Here is a 13,901-nt window from a genome sequence, read left to right on the forward strand (position 1 = left end):
TCTGAAATTCACAAAAATGCATTAAATTGAAATGGACAAAAGTGTTAGCTAAGCTTTGTAAGACCTTAGGGAACTGTGATATACAGTGAGGAAAATAAGTATTTGAACACCCTGCTATTTTGCAAGTTCTCCCACTTAGAAATCATGGAGGGTCTGAAATTGTCATCGTAGGTTCATGTCCACTGTGAGAGACATAATCTAAAAAAAAATCCAGAAATCACAATATATGATTTTTTAACTATTTATTTGTATGATACAGCTGCAAATAAGTATTTGAACACCTGTCTATCAGCTAGAATTCTGACCCTCAAAGACCTGTTAGTCTGCCTTTAAAATGTCCACCTCCACTCCATTTATTATCCTAAATTAGATGCACCTGTTTGAGGTCGTTAGCTGCATAAAGACACCTGTCCACCCCATACAATCAGTAAGAATCCAACTACTAACATGGCCAAGACCAAAGAGCTGTCCAAAGACACTAGAGACAAATTGTACACCTCCACAAGGCTGGAAAGGGCTACGGGGAAATTGCCAAGCAGCTTGGTGAAAAAAGGTCCACTGTTGGAGCAATCATTAGAAAATGGAAGAAGCTAAACATGACTGTCAATCTCCCTCGGACTGAGGCTCCATGCAAGATCTCACCTCGTGGGGTCTCAATGATCCTAAGAAAGGTGAGAAATCAGCCCAGAACTACACGGGAGGAGCTGGTCAATGACCTGAAAAGAGCTGGGACCACCGTTTCCAAGGTTACTGTTGGTAATACACTAAGACGTCATGGTTTGAAATCATGCATGGCACGGAAGGTTCCCCTGCTTAAACCAGCACATCAAGGCCCGTCTTAAGTTTGCCAATGACCATTTGGATGATCCAGAGGAGTCATGGGAGAAAGTCATGTGGTCAGATGAGACCAAAATAGAACTTTTTGGTCATAATTCCACTAACCGTGTTTGGAGGAAGAAGAATGATGAGTACCATCCCAAGAACACCATCCCTACTGTGAAGCATGGGGGTGGTAGCATCATGCTTTGGGGGTGTTTTTCTGCACATGGGACAGGGCGACTGCACTGTATTAAGGAGAGGATGACCGGGGCCATGTATTGTGAGATTTTGGGGAACAACCTCCTTCCCTCAGTTAGAGCATTGAAGATGGGTCGAGGCTGGGTCTTCCAACATGACAATGACCCGAAGCACACAGCCAGGATAACCAAGGAGTGGCTCTGTAAGAAGCATATCAAGGTTCTGGCGTGGCCTAGCCAGTCTCCAGACCTAAACCCAATAGAGAATCTTTGGAGGGAGCTCAAACTCCGTGTTTCTCAGCGACAGCCCAGAAACCTGACTGATCTAGAGAAGATCTGTGTGGAGGAGTGGGCCAAAATCCCTCCTGCAGTGTGTTAACCTGGTGAAAAACTACAGGAAACGTTTGACCTCTGTAATTGCAAACAAAGGCTACTGTACCAAATATTAACATTGATTTTCTCAGGTGTTCAAATACTTATTTGCAGCTGTATCATACAAATAAATAGTTAAAAAAATCATACATTGTGATTTCTGGATTTTTTTTTTTAGATTATGTCTCTCACAGTGGACATGCACCTACGATGACAATTTCAGACCCCTCCATGATTTCTAAGTGGGAGAACTTGCAAAATAGCAGGGTGTTCAAATACTTATTTTCCTCACTGTACATGCCGTGACAAAATTCAAAGTTTACATATACTATAGTTACGCCAAAAGTGTAGCTAGCTAGCTGCGCTCTTTACCCATAGGATTGAAGGGACACTGGCAGCTAACGAAACACCTCATATTCACAAAAATGCATTAAATTGTAAATTTAAGTGTTAGCTTTGTAAGACCTTAAGGGTAGCTAATAAAATAAAATTTAAAAGTAATGTTATATAAGTGGCGTGACGAAATTCAAACTGTAAATATACTCTAGTTATGCCGGCAGCTGGCAGCTGGCCAGCTCCACGGAGCTCCGCGGAGCCCCGAGCTCCAGTAGTCCAGTAACCCAGAAACGGTGACTTTCACTGGGTATGGAGGTTGCCGCTTTCTCGTCAGACTGTGTGGAGCTCCTAAAGTCCGACACACCTTACCAAATTTGCAATTAGCCATCAATTTTCGTAAAACGGCCCATATTTGAGTTTTATATAGTTGATTTCTTGCATAAAAAAAGTCTCAGAAGTGAATTTAATAACGAAATAGCCCGACAAACAATGTATAACTTTGTCTGAAATATGAGACCTGCTGTCTCGTCTCCACTGTTTGTATGTGGTTTGCTCAACCAATCAGCACGCAGCTCATCTAAATATTCATGAGCAGACCATATTTGGAATAAAAGCTCTTGTTCCAAATAGAGCCATATTCACAGGGTAGTTAAGGACCCACAGAACAGCACTCGGGCCCAACCAATGTTATATACCCTATTAGGAGACCTTAAGGAACAGTGTGAAATACCCTATATAATCATTCTATCACCCCTTTAAAAGCAAATGGGAATGCGGTCTAAGAACCCATAATAGCGAATACACTGAGCATATTTAAAGACATTACCTTTAGTGCAGCAGCATGATGGGACATGGTGCGGCCCACCCTCTTGTCACTGCTGTACTGCTGGATGTCAGCGATCCACTCTTCACACTGAGACATGATCTCAGTTCGCTTCAGGTAGAAATGTTTGTGGATCACCTGCACACACATGGCACAGTATGTTCAAGCACAGCACAACAGAACAGAGACAGCCTTGTGTCTGCTATATAAAGAGTTACATAAACAGAGACAGCCTTGTGTCTGCTATATATAAAGAGTTACATAAACAGAGACAGCCTTGTGTCTGCTATATATAGAGTTACATAAACAGAGACAGCCTTGTGTCTGCTATATATAGAGTTACATAAACAGAGACAGCCTTGTGTCTGCTATATATAGAGTTACATAAACAGAGACAGCCTTGTGTCTGCTATATATAAAGAGTTACATGGACAGAGACAGCCTTGTGTCTGCTATATATAAAGAGTTACATGGACAGAGACAGCCTTGTGTCTGCTATATATAAAGAGTTACATGGACAGAGACAGCCTTATGTCTGCTATATATAAAGAGTTACATGGACAGAGACAGCCTTGTGTCTGCTATATATAAAGAGTTACATGGACAGAGACAGCCTTGTGTCTGCTATATATAGAGTTACATAAACAGAGACAGCCTTGTGTCTGCTATATATAAAGAGTTACATGGACAGAGACAGCCTTGTGTCTGCTATATATAAAGAGTTACATGGACAGAGACAGCCTTGTGTCTGCTATATATAAAGAGTTACATGGACAGAGACAGCCTTGTGTCTGCTATATATAGAGTTACATAAACAGAGACAGCCTTGTGTCTGCTATATATATAGAGTTACATAAACAGAGACAGCCTTATGTCTGCTATATATAAAGAGTTACATGGACAGAGACAGCCTTGTGTCTGCTATATATAAAGAGTTACATGGACAGAGACAGCCTTGTGTCTGCTATATATAGAGTTACATAAACAGAGACAGCCTTGTGTCTGCTATATATAAAGAGTTACATGGACAGAGACAGCCTTGTGTCTGCTATATATAAAGAGTTACATGGACAGAGACAGCCTTGTGTCTGCTATATATAAAGAGTTACATGGACAGAGACAGCCTTGTGTCTGCTATATATAAAGAGTTACATAAACAGAGACAGCCTTGTGTCTGCTATATATAGAGTTACATAAACAGAGACAGCCTTGTGTCTGCTATATATAAAGAGTTACATGGACAGAGACAGCCTTGTGTCTGCTATATATAAAGAGTTACATGGACAGAGACAGCCTTGTGTCTGCTATATATAAAGAGTTACATGGACAGAGACAGCCTTGTGTCTGCTATTTATAAAGAGTTACATGGACAGAGACAGCCTTGTGTCTGCTATATATAAAGAGTTACATGGACAGAGACAGCCTTGTGTCTGCTATATATAAAGAGTTACATGGACAGAGACAGCCTTGTGTCTGCTATATATAAAGAGTTACATGGACAGAGACAGCCTTGTGTCTGCTATATATAAAGAGTTACATGGACAGAGACAGCCTTGTGTCTGCTATATATAAAGAGTTACATGGACAGAGACAGCCTTGTGTCTGCTATATATAAAGAGTTACATGGACAGAGACAGCCTTGTGTCTGCTATATATAAAGAGTTACATGGACAGAGACAGAGTTACATGGTCAAGGTCTACAGTCTTTGCAGCGCTGTGTGACATTTACTGTTTAGCCTGTGATTTATAGCTTATTTACTTACATCGTATTTTATTCTCATTTAATTATTATCCAGTATAGGGAGGATTTAAGTGTTACATAATCCACTGAAATATCTCAACATATATTTGAGAGATTGGATCAGATATTCATGTTCCTAGATGATAAACCCTAAGGACTTTGATGATCCCCTGACTTTTCGTGAGGTTGACATATTTTAGGTCCAGACTGAAATATCTCAACAGCTATTGGATGGATGGCCACGACATTCAGGTTCCCTTCAGGATGAACGCTAATAACTTTGGTGATCGTCTGTTCTGGCGCCATCATCAGATTAACATTTCAAATGTTTCCATTTGGTTTGGTTTATGACTAAATACCTGCAATACCAATAACACTGCCATCAGTGTCAGCTGTATTTTGTGTGTGCTGCTTATTAGCGAATGTTAGCACGCTAACATGCTAAACTAAGATGGTGAACATGGCCAGCATTATACCTGCCCCTTGCAGGGCTGTAGACCCTTAAAGGCAACACACATGCATATGATATGACAAGAATAAGAACAGCAGCAGTAATTGGGGGGTTTTGTAAGCCTGTATGCCTGCGCTGTCTGGACACACGCCAGCTCATCTGGCTGCGCCATAGTCCCATTTCCCAGTAGCAACTCTTCAGAAAGGAGCCATTTTGGGATTGGCTTTGTTTCTAACTGTGTTTGATGTGAGGGATATCAGATGATGCAGTCCTGTTCCCTCCACAGGATGCACTTTCACCAACCTAGAGTATTATTTGCTGTATGAAAGGTAACCCGACTAAACCTCCATGTTATCAGTTATTTTAGTTTTAAAAATTTTACCAGATTAAACAACAATTTGAATCACCTTTTCACAAGCTGTGTAAGAACCTTGATCATTATTGGTCGTCATCCAAGAGGTGTGTCTCTGATGGTTCTGATCTACACAGCATGCACATTCCTCTTACGAGATCATCTCTCCATTTATTATCAGGTGGGCTAAAGTCACTCTCTGACATCCAATGTACCCACTCTGCTCCAAGACTGATCATGATCACCAATCATCTACATCCAAGCCCCCCCCCCCCCCACAGCAAAAAAAGGGTTTGGGGAGACAGCTTTAATCTTTCTCGTCCTTCTGCATCTCCCACTGCTCTCTTCATCTTCATTCCATCTCTTTCTCTGTCTATTGTTCCTCCCACACAACCCCCTCACTCCATCTGCTCCTTCCCTTACATGCAGTGAGGTGTCTGCTGCTCCCCAGCTGAGAGGGGACATGTCAGGGTCACACGTGTGTGGTAAACATGGTTAGATCAGCCAGGCTACAGGAATGGAGACACTGAGTCTGCATAGAAGCCATGGTGAGGAACATAAAGACAGAAGCAGATGCCTGACCTTATGTGTGGACATGTTCAGGCATGTGGTCTAAACGGGGCGTTTCCCCTGGGGCTCCATGTGGCGAGGGCCAGCAGACATTTAACTGTTGGTATTTGGACATGGCCATCGATCACAGCGTGAAAAGAAAGCTCTATATGCAAACATCTCTGATCATGAAGCAAACGTTGGAGGTTGACAAATGACCTTTCAGGAAACACACACACACACACACACACACACACACACACGGAGAAATGTACACACAAGTACATTCAGCTCACATGTGCAGTCAGAGAAGGTTCTCTGATGGAGATAAAGCCAGTGACCTTTGAGGTAATGCTGTCCACTCATTATTCCACAGGGCAACTGAGGGAGGAGGAGCAGCCAGCGAACAGATATGTGGAAAGGCTCAACACATGAAGGGTCAAGGGCCAGACTCAATCATGCAGCCATTAAAAAGTTCCTTATTCTTAATTTTCTGTATTCCATGCCCTGCCGACACGGACTACAGCCCTGACCCACGCCCATACTGGAGCAGAAATATTTCTAACTCTGACGTCCACAGCACAAGCTCCCACCATCCCAAGCTACATCAGCAAAGTAAAACAGCTTCATAGCATAAATTTAAACATGACCAAACTGTCATGTACTTGATACAATATTACGTTATCTCATTGAAACAGAGACCTGCATAAAATATCACTTCAAAGACCAGCACGTCAATGACAGGGCCCGACCATCGCTGCTTGCAGCTTTAATTAGGTATTATTTCTATACATTTATACCTCTGAGCACTAGATGAAGTCCTGGGTTTTGCCAGGCTACGGGTAAAATAATCATGCTTACTGTAATTAGGGACAGGTGTTGGTGCTGGGGGATTTTTTTTATTTCAATGACGGCTGCTGGAAAGCCGTTCTAGAGTACTAGTCAGCACCATGATATCAGCTGTGCTGCCAGCGCCCAGGATACTACTGATGAACTACTGATGAACGGAGTATGCAGTAGGTACTACATACTGTGTCCATTGGTAGCATGTAGTAGGCAGTTCCAAAATACAGCCAGTGTTTCTGCACCCATTTCCTGTTCTGTGCAGCAGTGGAAAGTTCACGGAGTGCAGCCCTAACCCAGCTCTCAATCCATATGAGCATGGCCTCCAGACGTCAGCCCAAGAATATATGTGGTCAGTGGCTCCAAAGGCCCTTTTACATTTCAGTGCAGATGTGAATATGACATCACTGCCTTCACACACAGCTTGCCAACACCATACATACAGTGAGCTCCTTACCTCAAATATGCACATTTACATGTGTATTCTGGTTTCTTCCTCTCATACAAAAACACACGCACAATGATCCATATTTTAACATGCGACCCATTGTCGTTAATTCCACCTGACAATCTGCTGCTGCATATTTCAAGCCTGGTATTCACTCTCCAGCTCGCTCTATAGATAGCATGTAATAACATTGCATTCTCACACACGCATACCAAAAATAAAATCTTATCTAAACTATTTGTTCATAAGAGCTAAAAACAGTAGCACTGTGGCCAGGTTAGCTCAGTTGGTAGAGCAGGTGCACATATAGAGGTGTATGCCTCGACGCAGAAGGTCCAGGGTTCGAGTCCGCCCTGTGACAATTTCCTGCATGTCTTTCCTCTCTGTCCTATCCGTTAAAGGCGGAAATCCCCAAAAAAATCTTTTAAAAAAAACAGCACCATCGCCGGCATGGCCCCATGCAGCCGCGAAAAAATTTACTTGCTACACATTGAGTATCACTTTTTTTTTTTTTTTTTACAATGTAAGCATATAGTAGTTTGTGCATAGGCTATTGAGCAGAAGGTTAAAGGAAATCTGAGAGTTGGCCCAAAATGGAAATATAAGTAAATCGATTTTGGTTTTGTCACAGGGAAGAGAATGATAAAGCATCAACATTTCTCTGGCTTGAGGCAGCTACAGCCCAGGATGTTTGGAGTTGCTATGGCAACAAGTGACAGCTACCAATAGCATAGCTTTAGCTCAATGGCCCGACCAATAAACGCTTCGTGGATTTTTAACATTCAAAAGCAGACTTGATTTACAACTGCAGGTGGGGCGTCCTCTGTTAGGAGTCAACAGGATCGTAGGAGAGCTACTGTTCTGTGACGCTGCAGGGTGCACGCGGGCGTTGGAAACGTGTTTGATGGATGAAAGTGTAACCATGCTTTGACCCATCTCATTAAAAAAAGGCTCTAATGCTTTACCACTGTTAAAAACAAAGATACCGTGATTACGTAAAACAAATTGCAGTTAGACAATTATGTAATAATTGTTACAGGCCTACTTCTAAGTTCACCGCCCAAATAAAGTGCTAGACGTTGCTATGGAGGGTTCTGATGAAGCTGTACAGCACAATCAGAAAACTACAATTATATTATATTATATATTATATTTATTATATATGGAGGGCATCTTTTAGGACCGGCGGAGCAACTCTATTGATTTTAAGTCATTCTGGAGGACAGCCTCCAAAGACCTAGATGGACAGTAGTAGGGAACCGTACATATAATGATGTCTGGGTTTTCTAACAGAAACAACACTGTGATGCAAAGAATGGAGACCTGCAGATGTGGTACGTGTCCACACTCGACCATTCAGACGGGTCACTGAGAGGATGCCTCTCACTTGCACTCATAAACTGCCACATTTTTATGTCAAAACTGAAATTGCTAACGACGCTGCCTCATGAGGAGTGGCAGGATGTGCTTAAGCCAGTGAGAGACTTGACAGCGTCAGTCTCGAGACACATCAGCCAAGCTTCAGCGGGGACCACCGTGTCAGCAGACATTGCTGCATCTTCAGCACCAAGGACAGCAGATGTAAGCCAAAATACTGTATGTTCAACAAGCCATGCATACAGTTTTCAGGAACAGTCTACTGTCCGACTGTATGCTTCAACGGTTTGATAGTTAATCCTTTTACTCTGTGAGAGGCTTTAGTGCTCTGGAAAACGCCACTGTGGGAGGACACGAGAGCGCTCCACGAGCAAAAAGCCACTTGACTACATTTAGTTTCTGGTGAATTACTGACATTTATTTTCAACTGGAAATATTCTTGCATAACGTAAGCTATTTGCAGCCTGTTTCTGACCTCTGAGTCTCCACTCTTAATGTTCCAAAAAGCAAATAGTTCTGGTGTTGTGCTCATTAAAGAGAAACTTAGAAGACCATTTTTCTACCAGCTCTGCTCACTGCAGCGTGGGCAGTACAGTTTTCAAACTTGGCCAAAAATTACGTCTCTTTTTTTCCTTACAATTTGAATATACATTCAAATTTAGAATATTCCTTGACAAGCCTAGAGTACATGCAGATGAAAGGCATGTTTTGCATATAGATGTCAAGCAAAAGCATTTGAGAAAACGTAGGAATGAAAAGAGAGCCACAACCTTGATTTGTATTAAATAGAAGAATATATATATATATATATATATATATATATATATATATATATATATATGTCTAATAATGGTTATCTGCAGGAAGGCAACAACTTGGCTGGTTGTCTTTCTCTCTTAGTCGATGTTCGTCTCAGCTGAGGACCCAAAGGTGCTAAAAGGCCAGGGGTGAGAAAAGCACATGGGAGTATCTCACCAAGCTTAATTGAATTTCTGTGTGCGTATATGTGAGATTGCTCAGCCGGGTGGCTTTGCCATGTCCTACTACGTCCCCTCAATATCTCTCGGTCCAACGGTCCATTTCACAGGCTGGCTGGGTGATGTCATGGATCGCTCTTATTCTTGAATCCCAGCATTGCTTGCTGTGCAGGCCAGATAGACTTATAATATTTCACCTTTAAATCCCACAGAAATACAAGCATTACTGGCTGTGGATAGATGAAGAGAATAATGTACCTCATACAAATACTCCCACCCCCCTATGCTTAAGCCATGCCCCTTTCATAACTGGTGACCTGTTTAAGGTACAGTCTTATGTGAGGTATCAATGAACTCAGCAGAGACTTTCTTCTTTATTGGTCATGGTTTGGCCCGCCCCCTATGCTTTAGCCACGCCCCCTCCCACAGCTAATGAACTGTATGACGTAGAGTCTTGTGTGCGGTATCATTGAACTCAGCAGGGAGTTCCCTTCTCATTGGTGACGATTTGCAGTGTCTGAGTGCCGCGCAAATACACGGTCGCAAGGAGTGGCCCCGACACGCGCAGAGGAGCCGTCCATCGCTGCTTGCAGCTTTAATTATTATTATTATTACTACTACTACATTACTGCTCTAACTGGTTGCATCACAAGCTAGCTAGCTGTAATAGTCACAAGAATAACAATTACTTATTACACAGCTTGGTTGAATACTTAATTCTGATTGGTCAATCACGGATTGGTCAATTACTTCTGCTGTTTCTGTGAAACATACCGTTGCCAAGTATAACAGACCGTTGCCATGGACAGAGTTTTGACCAGAGACTCTGGCAGACCATTTTTAAATCAATACAATTGTTTTTAAATCAATATTTGTGCTCATACGGAGCTCATAGTGCTGATCAACAGATCACAAACAGAGAGAGAGCGGAGAGCAAACGGAGATCCTTAACAGCTACAGTGCTAACAGAGCAGTAGTTAGCTCCATGGTTAGCTCACTTATCGAGGTGATCTGGCTTCCACCGGAGAGCCGTGCTCAGCAGCAGTAACGTTAACCATCCCGACCGGGACGCAGGCGTCATCAGCGGGTTACCTCTGTATGAGTAGCTGTGTAATAAGCCCTGTAATAAGCTGTGTAATAAGGTAAAGGTAAAGGTACTTTATTGTCACATACATGTACATGTAGCGAAATTCATTCTCTGCATTTAACCCATCCCTCAAGAGAGCAGTGGGCAGCCATTTACAGCGCCCAGGGACCAACTCCAGATCTAAGCCAGTGCCTTGCTCAAGGGCACTGACTGGAGAACCTAGTACATGTTTTTTTGATGGTGGGGGAAACCGGAGCACCCAGAGGAAACCCACGCAAACATGGGGAGAACATACAAACTCCACACAGAAAGGCCCGGAACCACCTGGATTCAAACCCAGAACCTTCTTGCCGTGAGGCCACAGTGCTAACCACTGGGCCACCATGCTGCATAATAACAACATTACATACATATGACAATAAGCAGGATAATGTAAAGCGAGCCGCTCAATATCGCAAACTGATCCCCTTCAGGCTGATTCCAGACCCCTCTGCTGTAAACCCAAATACAAAAACCTATGCATGTCATCACACCATTTCCATGTTTTTCTACAGTCAATGTTTTTCTCATGTAATCCAGTCAAGATGAAGGGATCACTTTCTCTCCCTCTGTTCACCCACTCCCCCTCACTCCTCTTCCTGTGTTCCTCTTTCTTGACATTTCTGAATGAAGCTGCTCTGGATGAGCGGGTTTAAAGATTGGTATCATCCCCGGCACTATCCATCTCACCATGGACCATTTAAAAGATCACATTAATCAAAAAACTGTGTAAGAGAGGGGTAGGCCAACCTCCAGACGATGTCATCTACCAAGGAATTAATAAGAGAGGAATTCATTATCAGACAGTGTACCCGAGCAACCCTCAGGGAGGAGAGGTTGCTTTTCATTCCTTTTTGGTTTCTGGACTGCAACAGTTGGGAAAATGTCAAAAATGGCAGAGGTATGTAGAGCTAATATATTATGGGAATGATATATTCAACTTTGTATTTAGAGTGGAAGTAAAAAGAAAAATCTTGAAAAAACTATATATATATATATATATATATCTATCTATCTATCTATCTATCTATCTATCTATCAATAACTGCCACTGCAAAGACCCAAAAGCAGTTAATTTAACAGAACTAGGGTTCATGTACTAACTTGTAGTGAAGATAGGGGTTCAGACTTTAGATCCAAATCCAACATGGTTAAAGGAGCAATATGTAATATATTTACTGTATTAAATCAATAAATGACCATAGTATGTCACCAGATATTAAGCAAACATGCTAAGTTGAAATACTATCTTCTCTGATAACAATGCTAAAGCCAGTATTTTCTCCTTGGAAATTTCCATTCCGGTCCCAAAAGTCTGTTCTGGTTTTGGCCTGTGTGTTTTTGCCTATTTTGACACCGGGGTTGCCAGACATGAAATGCAAACACACCAAACCAACGTGCTGCAGCCATGGTAACAGCAACCACACCAACTGGATGAACAGAGACAGACTCATTCTACCCACCCTAAAAAAACTCTGCATCTTTCTAAACAGTTGCATGACCAGAGACGTGGTAAAACCCCGGTAAATATTGGAGATGCATTTAAAAGAAGGAGACAGCTTAGATCCCAAAAGGACGCAGAGTGGGCTAATTTCCTCCTGAACAGGTAAGCATTGAGCTTTACGCTAATTTATCATGGCGACCGTTACTAGCAGGGGCGGGCATTTTCAACATTCAGGTACTCACATTTAATTATATAGAGTACTCAAGTAGTTACTCCCAAAAAAATGGAGACACAGCCGGTGAAGTGATCCCAGGGGGGTAAGCCAGTCTCCGCAAAGCGTGCCTACTATGGTGCCATTTTGATGCTAATAAGCCATCACCTCCCGTTAGCATCCCATTGACTCCCATTCATTTTGGCGTCACTTTGACAGAGAATAACTTTACATCTGAAGCGTTTAAAGACTCTATTTGTCCGTTGTTTATTTCTAAAGAAACACGACAATGTATAAAAGGAATGATTTCTCTTGGCACAGCTACCAGAAGACTTCCAACTTTCAGACAGGTTGCTCACGTCACATCTACGTCTTCAAGCTCAGTTGGAGGCTGCTCAGTAACGCTCAGCCATCACCGGGAAAGAGACTTCTAATATCCTTCACTGGTCTCGGTTGCAAGTCTACGGCGTTGCTTTGTCCATTCATTTTACTGTCTATGTGTGATCCCGACTGGTGCAGTGTAACACCACCTTGCTAACACGTGCTAACTGCTAGAGTTACCGAAGGACCAGGCAAGTGGGCATGGCCGAAACCTTCCTCACAATGGAAACATGCTATTTAACTTTGGCAAAACAACCGTGTTGTCTATGAATTTTGATATCTATCAAACCATCAAATAAACACTTCAGAATACATACACACGTGTATCTCATTAGAAGTTCACTCACTGTAACCCAAGCTTATTTTTATAACAAGAGACAGCCTCCGAAACAACACCAGTACTGGGTTTTGTCCTCCAAAGTTAAAATTATTTTTTATCAACACTGATCTCATACATACCTCTCCAATTGGCGGTTATCTGTTGTGGCGATGGATTACTCTAATCCCTGCGAACTATCCCTTTAAAACCTGCAGGTTTTGTTAATTATTGTGGCTGTACTGCTTACTGAATGTGCCTGAATAGGTTTTTCATGTGCAGCACTTAAGTTCATACAATGACATCTGAAAGGTCTGAATGAGTATCAAAGCATCCTGTTAAACCCAAGAAAACAGTTCGTACTATACAGTAGTGATTTCTACCTCTTTGAAGCATGGCGAGGGGTTGCGCATCTGCTCCAGCATGGCCCATTTGACGGTGGCCTGCCGGATGTTGCCATCATATTCCCGTGAGCTCTGGGTGCCACTGGGAGTCCCGCGGGAGCGTTCATACCCTGGCTCATTGAAGTAGGGCTCAGCCACCAGAATGAGGGACTGCACCGACACTAGCACCTACAGCAGAGTGACATAATTAAAAGGAGGCAGGGAGAAATGGAATTATGTGATGAAGAGATTCAGCATTGCCACCGTGGTCCAACTAGACTATCCCATTGTGAACTCTACGCACTTAAATAATATAAAGTAGCCTGGTCTGGTTTCCAGAAGAGCTTGGATGAATACCACATTCTAAAACACTTAATATGTCCAGCTAGTTGGGTATAATCCTGATGTTTTGGTAAATTATGCTGACATGCCCTCAGTGCCCTCAACATCCAAAGCCTGTTAAATAATCTTGGCAGTGGTGTACACTGAGAACAGAGTCTGACAAAAGCAAGGAATATTTTGGACCTATAAAGATACATCGTTCAATTTCTCTGTATTAACAGCTTGATTAATTTCCTTGGTCTGTCTCAAGGAGACTAAGGACATCCTCCTGCATCATTTTGTGCTTTCCAAGCCACTACATTACCAACAATGACAATCTTGGGCTTGGAGGCCTGCCTGCTGGCCCCAGCCACACTGGAGCTGGATGATGTGTACTTGAAAATGCTCCATCAAGTGGATACCAATGACCTTCA

The 13,901-nt window shown here is 42.5% G+C and overlaps 1 protein-coding gene across 4 annotated transcripts in view; it reads right to left on the reverse strand.

The window, feature by feature from the left end:
- Positions 1 to 13,901, reverse strand: part of birc6 (baculoviral IAP repeat containing 6) — a 149,237-nt gene that overhangs the window by 1,964 nt on the left and 133,372 nt on the right. For all 4 annotated transcript variants that reach the window (XM_035992589.1, XM_035992590.1, XM_031299978.2 and 1 more), the window contains 2 exons: positions 13,147 to 13,335; positions 2,551 to 2,685 (listed from right to left, as the gene is read on the reverse strand). In XM_035992589.1, the coding sequence (XP_035848482.1) occupies positions 2,551 to 2,685; positions 13,147 to 13,335 (324 nt within the window). The remainder of the gene's footprint in view (positions 1 to 2,550; positions 2,686 to 13,146; positions 13,336 to 13,901) is intronic.

This window comes from Sander lucioperca, chromosome 15 (genome assembly GCF_008315115.2).
Source record: "Sander lucioperca isolate FBNREF2018 chromosome 15, SLUC_FBN_1.2, whole genome shotgun sequence".
Classification (NCBI taxonomy): domain Eukaryota; kingdom Metazoa; phylum Chordata; class Actinopteri; order Perciformes; family Percidae; genus Sander; species Sander lucioperca.